The 11,556-nt window shown below is 44.5% G+C and overlaps 1 protein-coding gene across 2 annotated transcripts in view; it reads left to right on the top strand.

The window, feature by feature from the left end:
* Window positions 1-328: 328 nt before the first annotated feature.
* The window catches only part of LOC147029815 (ceramide synthase 6-like), a 90,342-nt gene continuing 79,114 nt past the window's right edge, over window positions 329-11,556 (top strand). The window contains exons 1-2 of one of the 2 annotated variants that reach the window (XM_085873168.1): window positions 329-590; window positions 9,464-9,569. In XM_085873168.1, coding sequence (XP_085729294.1) covers window positions 421-590; window positions 9,464-9,569 — 276 coding nt within the window. In that variant the 5' untranslated portion in view covers window positions 329-420. Of the gene's footprint in view, window positions 591-1,045; window positions 1,252-9,463; window positions 9,570-11,556 lie in introns of those variants that run through there. The other variant, XM_085873169.1, reaches the window with a different exon arrangement.

Raw genomic sequence — 11,556 nt, 5'->3', positions numbered from 1 at the left:
TGTCTTTGCAAAGCAGAATTGGCGCGAGCTTGGAGCCTCGGTGCTCGTTTCCCTGAGCGATGTGGATGTAAAAAGGCGCGATCTCCGAAGCCCACACGCTTTCGTACGAGCATTCCGTGCGAACGTCAACGTCGCATCGCCCGAAACGGTCGATATAACACGAACGTCCATGTGTAATGTTTCATAACAACACGCGGTCGTGGTGGACCGACCCAATCGGTTGTTGACCGTTCGCATTTGTCCGCACAGGAACCTGTTATTGTTAACGGTGAAAGGATTGAATCCTTAGAGCACGGATCGCCCCTTCCCCGCGTCCATTGCACTCCTCCCCTCCCCGTCCCCTCCCCCTCCCCCGACCCCCTTCGGCAGCCAGCAGCGTGTCTCCTCCCGCGCTCTTCGTTCGCGGCTCTCGCCGCCGCAATGGCGTCGCTCAGCGCCTGGTTGTGGGACGAGCGATTCTGGTTGCCCGCGGGCGTGACATGGGCCGACCTGCGCGGCTCACCCGGCGCTCCGCTTCCGCAAGCCAGCGACTTGTGCCTGGCGTTGCCCCTGGCGTTCGGCATCTTCTCGGTGCGCTTGCTCTTCGAGAGGTAACTGACGCGCGTCGCTCGGGGGGATGTTCGCTGGAGGGATGAGGGGGACGAGGGGTGAGTTTGGATGCGTGAGGACTCCGGCAGAACGGTCCAGACGCGGCTGTAAAGAGGAAATGCCACGCACGCTGCACGGCCGAGCTTGTGAGTGTTCATTGTCCGCCGCTGTGGTGTCCTGGCAGCCCGAGAAAGTGTTAATTAATAAATAAATAAACGGCATGTTTCTCCGACTTGTGCACGTTGCACGTTGCACGAGGCTCGTCCAATCGCGGGTTCGTTCTGTGAGAGAATTCCTTGGAAAAAAAAAAACAAATAAAAAAAAAGACAACAACAACACGTGCTCGGTTGGAACTCCTCGGACGAGAAGTCACTGTTTTTTTTTTTTTTACAACTCGAGGGGAAGTTCCCTGATTACCTGGAGGTTCTTATTTATTCCAACCCCCCCTCCCCCAAAAAAAAACAAACAAAGGAAACTTTCCAGTGATCTCGACTTTGTACATAACCACGTTCAGAACAAAGACCAATAGTACACAATGGTTGAAGACATATGATGGACTCCATTGCGAGCCTGGTTGCCCAGCAGCATGAGCCAGGGGGACGAGAGCAAACCGTTTTTAAAGGGGACGTTTTGGTCTCCCCTCTCATGTACTCGAACAACGAGGTACGGTATTACTTTGCTGGTGCTCTCGTGTGCTCCACAAGACTACACTCCATACACGCATCACCAGTTGACACCTGCTTGGTGTTGCTTTAAGTGGTCACGGATGGCTGCGGTACGATCTTAGGGTCTTGAGTTTTGAGCCTCTTGTCCTTCCGTTGAATTAACAACAGGTGGGTTGACTCGGCCTGTCATCCTTTGCGAAGTCAGCAAAATGAGTACCGGCTTTCTGGGATCAGGGGCATCAGGGGCGGTGTGACCACTCCTTGGCTTTTTTCACAAGATCTTGGCTATTCGTTGTTCACCTTGGCGTCTTGGTTTTCTATAGGTTTTTCTATTAACATCGCTTTTCCGAAACCTTGTGAATTCTTGGCTTTTTTTTTCATTCGCTCACCTTGGCATGTATGAAAATGAGGAGCGGTCACACTGATCAGGGGCACTGCATCAGCGGCACAGCGGCCCTTCCAGAAAAAGGATGCAACTTCTAACCGCAGGCTGCATATGAAACGACAAGAAGACGAAGTTGACATTTTCGATTTACCTTTTCTGCAAACCCGCATGACGCGTCGAATCTTTCACCATGATGTGAGCCGCAAGGGCAGCTCCTTTCAAAAGAGACGGTGACGCGTTGTGATCCACGTGACTGCTCACAGGATAGCCAGCTTCATGTTGCCGAGATGATCAAGTGCTTCCTTTTCTTCACAGACGCCTGCCTTGTCGAGCACCACGGCGGAAGCTTCTTGGTGTATTCTTATCGCTCAGGATTTTGAACTTGACGAATAATACGTGTAAACCTGAGACGATTTGGCATCTGTCACCGTGGTGTCTCGCATCGTCGTCCGGGTCCGCGTTTCAGGTCCTTGTATGTAAATATGTCACATGTGGTCATCAATCAATGGACTAATTAATCAATTTCTTATCTCGCACTTTTCATGTTTAATTGCAATTGTTATATTGAGGAGTTCAGCGTGAACATCGGTTTGGGACGTGGAAGCTCTCTCAGCCCACTCATGTAATGTCTTAGTGATGGACCCGGTAAGCAGGAGGGTGAACATGTAGGGTATTTTGGGGAGGATGTTGTATGCGGACGATCTGGCTGTTGTGTCGAAGAGAAGATGGAAGATGCAGAAAGTACTGGGGGAGTGGAAGGAGAAATTTGGGAAGCATGGGTTGAAGATGAGTATGGAGAAGACTGAGGTGATGTGGGTCAGGTAGCAGAGAAAATAAATGACTATCAGGTTAGAGGGGAAGGAGATCAGACTGGGAAATAGGTTTTAGTATCTGGGAGGAACCTTGACCGGAGATGGTAAGTTGAAGGCAGAGGCGAGGAAGAGGATTCAGGTGCGTGCGAATGGGGGGGGAGAGAGTAATGGCAGCTGGAAAGATATCGAGCAAATTGAAAGGGAAAGGTATGGTGACTGGTACGATGCCGGCCGACCATTTATGGGCTTGAAAAGGTGGCACTGACAGATAGAGGACAACAGAGGTTGCAGGTCTGTGAAAAAAATACCTGGGTCAGGGGGATTTCAGGTGTGAAGAGAGTGGATCGAAGGAGGATGGATGAACTGAGGAAGGAGATTGGTGAAACGCCGGCTGAGATGGGCTGGACACTCGGTGCAGATGGAGGAAGAGAGAATGGGGAAAAAGAGTGCAGAGGTTGAGGGAGCAATGTAGGAGGAAAGAAGGTAGACCATGGTTGAGATGGAAACATTGTGTGAGGAGGGATATCAATGAGATAGTGGGTGGTTGGAGATTGGAGAGAGTTGTCTGAGGACTGGGGGAAGTGAAGGGGTATAGTGGTCAAAGCAGGGCAGAAACTTGATACGATTGGAACCTCACTCCTTGTAAATGGAGGACAAGGAGAACAGAGAGAGGTGTGAGAGCTGGCAGGACAACCTAAAAGGTTTGCACACTCACATTTGAGCTATCTAACCTCGACCCAGCTATAAAATACCACCCTGGTGTCTTGAATCCAGTGCGATTCCTCGTTGTGTGCGCTGTCCATCAGAAGGACGTTAAGGACCCATTAGTTAAGGACCCATGCAAGTACTGGACATTTAAATAACCCATTGTGTATTCCGCGAGGTATCGCCCCTGGTCAAATTTCAAAATTTTTGCTCCGAACGGCCACTAGCATACACCAACAAACTACCGAGCACAACCTTCGCCCAGAGATTTCTTTGGTAGCACTGAGTGTAAAGAGTTTGGTACATTGCCGAAGGTGATGATTTGTACACTTGTGAATGTTAGTCCCACACTCCTCGGGGAGGATCAAGGTCCCCACTATTTGTCATGAACGTTTCCATTGTTGATAATTATTTACCTTCGAACAAATTGCTACTTCATTGTGCTGCCAAGCAGCCCTCAATCAGGTTATGGGCGTAGGACATGGCAGGTCAACTTTTAAAAGTTTTTTTTTTTTTTTAACCATGGGATCTTCAATGTCAATAAGTGAATGCTTGCAGGTGGAACTGCAAGCTTGATGTGCTCTGTGAAATCCAGTTGACTCATTGATGCAATACACTCATACATCTACTTTTACTTCAGTGGAACATCAGGATGAGAGTTTGTAGTCAGGCTGGGAAACACACCCAGACCAGACAGCTCAAAGGCGTTTCCTTTGAGCCACCACGTCACACACTGCAAATATAATGTGAACAAAAATGGTGGTAATTTTTTTCACGTTGCCATAACCTCACCCCATCACCCTCTCCCGCATTCCTATTTTACATGGAGTAGACATTTGTACCACATGATGCATTTCCTGGCTTAGGTCAAAAAATTCATGTAATGCTTATGTGTATCTTAACAATGTCGTTAAACCTGTTGAGTCTGTTCTATGAACATTTCTCGCAGAGAACAAACCTCATTCCAAATGTGCTGATTCATGACGTTCACTGCAAATAGTATGTTGAACCCTAATTTAAGTGTATATATTTTTATGTATATATATATATAATATATATATATATTAGTGCAGTGTGCTTACATATTTTGTAAGCATACGAACCTTGCTTCCCCATTGTCTCGAGTCGCTCACCTGCATTTGATTTTTCATTTATTTATTTTCATTTATTTACACTTTTCATTTACAGATGCTTTCTGACAGTTCTGTGATTTTTTTTTTCCTGGTCTATCGGTTTTGATGTTCGTCGGCACGTGAAATTACCATGCTTCCCCCATTGTCTTGGGTCAATCACCGACGTTTTTTTTTCTTCATTTTAAAAATTTATTTATATTTTCATTTCTGGATGTCAATTCTGTGATTCCCACCCCCCCCCTCCTTGTGCACTGGCTTCGATGTCCATTGTCATGCAAAATTTCAGCCTTCTACATTACCTGGAAGGCACCGATCTTTAATATCAGGCAGTCAGTGGTTGGAATATATATACATACACACACAGGTGGGGTATGCTTACACATTGTGAGCAATGAAGTAACGAACCGTGCTTCATATGTTGGTACATAATAACAGTAGTAGCATGACCTCCCATTGCCCCCATTCTCTCAGGTCGCTCACCTGCAGTGAGCACAACAAGGCTGCACTTATTTTTGGATATTTTCATTTACGGACACTTTCCAACAGTTGTTTTTTTTGTTGTTTTTTTTCCCCTGTATATGTCCATCAAATGTCCATTTGATGTCCTCTCTGAAATCCAGTTGACTCATTGATGCAATACACTCATACATCTACATGTACATGTACATCTACACTCATACATGCAATACATTCGTACACCTACACTCGTACAGCTTTGATGTCCATCGGACATACACCACTGAGTTACATAGGAAAGTACAGGGTGATGCAACACAATCATCACTATCGTGTTCATGGAAGTGAAGGTAGTCCTGTAGATCTTCCAGTCTGCACTATGGATGGTACCTGGTTAAATTGGTGAGCTGCAGTTTAGAGGGCTCACGGGTGCCAGTCAGTGAAAGTTGAAACGCTCACCCCACCAAACGTTGTCTCGACCCTGTTTGAAGGCTTCAACAGATTGACCGTACACAACATTCCGGGGAAGACTGTTCCAGGCTTTTATTAATCTCTGACTGAAGAAATGTTTCCTCATGTCTAACCTGAATCTTTTGACAAAAAGGGTTTAAGAGAGTGAGTGGCCTTGCATTGAAGGGTATTCCACCGGAGAGAAGAAATGCAATCGAATCCGGTTAATGCCGTTTAATACATTCAATGTTTTGATCATACCACCATGGTGTTTGAGGTAGAAAATCCAATTCATATTCAAATGCTGGAGTCTAGCTCTGGATAGGAAAGTTAATGGAGTATGGGAATCACCCTTGACGCTCATCTCTGGAGCTTCTCAAGTTTATCGATATCCACCAGGAATCTTGGTCGCAAGGCAATGTTGCCATACTCTGAACATTACAGAGGGCTTCTTCATCCAGACTCACAAAGGATCGTTTAATGAGCCCAAGTGTTTGGTTGGCCTTGTTAACCTGAACTGACACATGCTTATGGAAGCTGAACTCTCTATCAGTGATTGTTCCAAGATCGATCTCTTCAATTACTTGCTGCAACTCTGCATTCCCCATGGGGTATGGCTTTCTGATGTTACCTCTACCCAGTTGCAGAGTCTTGCATTTATTCAGATTGAAAGGAAGTAACAATAGCAGTCAACCATTCCATAGCACTATCTTGGTACTTCTGGATGACACGTCGATGATTGGCCGAAAACTGATGGTCCATTCACTTCATGGCACCATCCTCGTAGAGTTGGATACTGCTCTGGGTTGAAGCCGGCAGGTCATTGATGCAGGCGAAGCGATGTAAATTTTTTTTATTTCTGTATTTATTTTCCAAAAGCAATGGAGTGTTGCATAAATACTCTTCAATGGCTTACAATTTAAACTACAACATGTCTTGTCTCATGTTGTACGTTTTTCACTTTTGGTTTTGAAGATAGTCCTTCCCAAGAAGCAATCCAGGTATACTCATTATCCTTGATGACACAATATCAACTAAAAAGTTACAACACATTGCCAAATACTCATAAACGATGGTCTGCATTATTTATCAAACTTGTAGCTACCTGTCCCCTACATCCCGAGAGTGAGTTATGGTGTCAGTGAAATACATTGCACAAAGTCATGTGTACAACCCACCCCTCTTACAAAAGTTGTGGTTTGTGCCTCCTGTCTCCCCATTATATATTTATGTAATAACCCCCCCTACATTTTATAAAAATGATGATTGAGATTCAACACTTGTGGAAGAGCCTACATACACATTATAATCCTTCTCCCTTATAATACTCAGCATCATGTTACAAAAGATTTGATTATGCCTTAATATCCCATCTCTTCGACAAGTGTTAGTGGTTAAACCCTTTGTACCATTCCATGTGTACAGGTGAAAATTAGAAGTCATTTCCCCACCCTCTTTGTGGGTGGGGGTGATTTATTTTTTTTGCCCATGACCTCATCCTGGGTACCCTAAGCATGTATAAAAATTTTGAGGGAAATTGGCCAAACTGTTTTTGATTCTATAGGGTTCATACAGAGAATTTATGAATTTTAGTATGTCCAGGTGTGCCTCCTGTCACTGACTGGTGTCACTGACTGACTGTTCGCTGACTGGTTTATTCAAATGGCTGGCACCTCTGCCTCGCACCTTGCTCAGCTTGACGTCGTGGAAACCAAACCATTCAAGATCATTGGAATCTCCCACGATGAAGCTGAGTCTATGAGCGTATGACATTCACATTGCAGACTGGTCGGTGGTCTCTCTGTCTTCCACCGCCTCCTTTCTGGTCTGGCACCCTCTACCCTCTCCGTGCTTTGCCCCCCTCCCAGGTTTCTGCGGGACACACATGGTCCACCATTATCCCTCTTCTGGTGAACTTCCCAAAATCCAGAATCACTGCTCACCTCCACTGATTTGTTCCTCTTTTTTTTTCCCACCTGTGGAATCAACTTCCACATCATTTTCAATCCCATTCTTCCCTCCAAGTCTTCAAGCTGTTCATCACCATCTCAGATCACTCCCCCCACCCCCATCCAAAACCATGATCTTTTCTACCCTCGTCAAATCACCACCTCCCTGCAAATTTCCAGTTTTTCCTTCCTGAGGATTTGCTTCTGTATATCCATCTTGTCCACCTCATGTATCTTGTCCTACCACTCATTCTTACCCGCATCCCTTGTTTGTTCGTCTCTGTCTTTTTTTTTTTAATCCCTCAGCCATGCTGTTGGTATTTACCCCCCTCTCTTTCTGCTGTTCCTTTTGTTATGTTACGTCCTGATCCAGTCATTGTTCTCGCCCTTCCATGAGCCTTGACTTTGTATACAAAAATACGTCTTTTGCATTCGAGTTCACTAAAGTGAGTTCGAGTTCTCGCGAAACGTGAGACGAGACATCAAAAATATTTTTTAATCTCTTCAGACAGCAAAGGAGAGCAGGAATGTGAACAAGACGACCAGATAAGACTAGCTGATTCACATAATCAGACGAATGCTATGAAGTAGTACAAAGGCACAAAATTACAATGCGTTTATGTGTCAATTTTGAATTGGAAAACACCTTGGATCCCTGAAACCCCTGATCGGTTACTGACCAGAATGGAAAGGAATGTCAATCATGGGATGTACAAGAAGACAATAGTGTGCAGAAATGATTGTGTCTGCACATTATATAATGTTTTCCCAAAATTCAAAAATCCATCTGCCTGGTTGGTGTTTTGGCAAAGTGCTAGAAAAGTAAACATTTACAGCTGAGCAAAAGAGAACTTTAAAAGGTTTTCTTGGAATGTCCATTCTGGGTTAGCCATTGGTGGTAACATAAATGCTTGATAATGAGAACTGAAACTGAGTAAAATCTGTGTGGTTGGCATTCACTCTGTATTTTGAGAAAAACTTGCTTGAAAGCCATGTATCATGTATGCATTTATCTCCTTGCTTGTCCACTTCTTTTGTTTCTAAAATGCTGAATTTCACTCGTACAATGTGCTGAAAACACGTTTTTTACAATGGGCAAAGGGAACGCCTCCACTTAGAGTTTACAAGATGAGGGTCGAGGTCTTAACCTCAACATTATCTTCGTGGCATCACTATTTTCACTTTTATGAAATAGAATATTATACGGTACTTCATCATCGTCATCATCATCATCATCATTACGTACCATTGCTCTATACAGAGGATCAGTTCTGCCAAAGCAGTTTCCTGACTCAGGTTACACTCCTGCATGGAACACCACTCTGACAAAGGAAGTCATGACAGGAATTTGTAATTTGTTCATGGTGCCAGTGATAGCTCACCTACTCTTTGTGAAGGACACCGTGGGATCTTTAACATCCACCAACTAATGCCGGCAGATGGGACGCCCAGTTTGACGCCCCTCCACCCAGTTACACTGATGAATCACCCTGCCTGTGAAACTTCAGGATGACAGTTGACAGCTGGGTCGGGATTCAAACCCACGCTGGGAAGTTCAGAGGCGAGTGTGCACACATACATCTCGGCCATCCTGGCAGCCCATTACAAAACAGATTGAAATAGATGAGTTTTATCTTGTAATGTATTTGTGTAATTTTAAAGACACTGATTGCATGAGTCATCCCCAAGGAGTGAGTAAGCAGAAAGCCGTGTGGCACTCAGAGTAGGAATGCGATGTTTGTTCGTGAGTGCCCAATCACAGATTCCTTGGAACCATATGTCTGGAAGGGAGGGAGCTTACAATTGGTCTTGTCAAGTTCGCTCTGCAGGCGTGGTTCCATATGTTTGCTGAAACATCTGAAGTTCATCTTAAGCTTGTTTTTTGTTTATTTTTCATTTCGGTCGCACGGTAAAAATGGGTTAATTGAAATCTGATCAAATGGTCCATTGACGTGTACTGCAGTAATCAGGAGGTTATATCATTCAGAGTGATCAATATGTTTTAATTTAAAGTGAAATTTGCACCATCACATCAAATTGTGTGTGTGTGTGTGTGTGTGTGTGTGTGTGTGTGTGTGTGTGTGTGTGTGTGTGTGTGTGTGTGTGTGTGTGTGTGTGTGTGTGTGTTTGTGTGTGTGTGTGTGTATAAAGCACATAGATTGTAATGAATGTTTGACTGGTTGTTTATCCTTTCACATCGTCGATGGAGATCGTGGTTAAGGTAAACAACTACTGAACAGTATCTTCACTTTTTGAACTGAGGAAATTCTCATTGTGAGTGAAAAGAATTTATGGTTGCATCGCCCCTTCTCTCTTTTAGATTTCTTGCCAAACCATGTGCTGTTTGTCTCGGAGTACAAGTTTCAGCAAGAAAAAAAGCAGAGCCGAATGCAATACTTGAAAAGGTATTCACATCTATCACAAAGGTGAGTTCTCAGGTTGTTTGTCGGTATTACATGGTTCATATTAAAAACGAGCTCTTCTTTATAGCTCTTCATGATGGGTAATGTGCTTTACTCTTGCCTCATTGTAACACAACACTGAAAAAGTGACATGTGTTGCCCTGTGTTTTCATTTTTATTTTAACATATGTGAGCTCTTTGGCCAGGAGTATTTATTTATCACTCATGTTTGCATTGTTGCAATATTGTTTAGGTGTTATTGGCCAATCCTCATGGAGGAGTTATCATACAAATCACGTCCACTCATGCTGACAGAGAATCAGAAAACATAGGATTTGACTGTGGGGAAAGTGACATCACTTCCCTGGGCACTCTGGTTACCATTGATACATCTTGTGACATTACTTTTCTCTCTGCAGTCAGTGGGGCAATTAATGAGAAGTCCTCCCCCACACACTACCCCCTCCCCTTTCTATGGGATGCCAACCCATGGGGTGATTCATGCTTTATCTTGCAAATGTTGCATGCCAAGTGACGAAGCACAATGTATCATTTTCAACAAGGGTCAGGATCATTGCCTCCCTCAATTTTACCAAACGATTGATTGATTCATTGTTTCGTTGCAATAGCATTCAACAGAAAGTATTTTTTTTCCCCATTCCGTGTAATTTTCTGTTTTCATAAGTGCAAGTTTTCCAAGCTGCAATAATAATGCATATAAATAGTGTGCATTTTATCACGATTTTTCATCCTTTCATAAGTTATAAAAAAAAAAAATCAGTTTTGGAGATGATGGCTCAACTACTAATTTGCTCACATGATACTTGTAGCCACCATTATTTCTTTTCTACAGTCCTTACGACTGTTGCAGGAGTGTATCCAGACACTCCTCGCTATACACATTCCCGGTAAATACATTTTCACAGTGAATAAAGTAACGAACACTTTTCACGATGTAGCACATATTTTCGCTGATGCGTATTTTTTTCCATGGCCACGTCTAAAGGGGTAGTGTGTGTGCTGCCACATGAGGACGGAAGGTGAAGTGGATGTGCTCTCGAGGATCACGGAAGGTCATTATTCCAGTGTAAAGTGAAGAGTGTGACTATAATACAGTACTATTTTATTGTAAATTAACTTCCGTCAAATTGGTCAGTGCCATTAAATGGATTTTGTATTTTTAATCTTATTTGAAATAAAGTCACCAACCCCAACAGCAGCGTGTGAAACTCCACTGGCACCAATCCCAGCAAGCCCACCTCCAACATCGCAGATATACACACTGATGAGCCAAAAGATTATGACCACTGACAGGTGACGTGAATAACATTGATTATCTTGTTACAATGGTACCTGTCAAGGGGTGGGATATATGAGGCAGCAAGTGAACAGTCAGTTGTTGAAGTTGATGTGTTGGATGCAGGAGAAATGGGCAGGAGTAAAGACCTGAGCGACTTTGACAAGGGCCAAATTGTTATGGCCAAACGACTGGGTCAGAGGATCTCTGAAACGGCAAGGCTTGTGGGGTGTTCCCAGTCAGCAGTGGTGAGTACCGACTGACAGTGGTCCGAGGAGGGACAAACCACAAACCGGTGACAGGGTGTTGGGCGCCCAAGGCTTATCAATGCTCGAGGGCAACGAAGGCTATCCCGTCTGGTCCGAACCGACAGAAGGTCTACTGTGGCACAAGTCACACAAAATTTTAATGGTGTTCATGGGAGGAATGTGTCACAATCCACAGTGCATCACACCCTGCTGCGTATGGGGCTGCATAGCCGCAGACCGGTCAGAGTGCCCATGATGACCCCTGTCCACCGTCGAAAGCTCCTACAATGGGCACGCGAGCATCGGAACTAGATCTTGGAGCAGTGGAAGAAGGTCACCTGGTCCGATGAGTCCCGTTTTATTTTATATCATGTGGATGGCTGTGTACGTGTGCGCCGTTTACCTGGGGAAGTGATGGCACCAGGATGCACTGTGGAAGACGACAAGCCGTTGGAGGGAGTGTGAT

Source organism: Eptatretus burgeri, chromosome 3, assembly GCF_056783735.1.
Source record: "Eptatretus burgeri isolate ZD-2024b chromosome 3, Ebu_testis_v1, whole genome shotgun sequence".
NCBI lineage: Eukaryota > Metazoa > Chordata > Myxini > Myxiniformes > Myxinidae > Eptatretus > Eptatretus burgeri.
The sequence above is the reverse complement of the archived record's forward strand: the minus strand, read 5'-3'. Positions and strand labels throughout refer to the sequence as shown.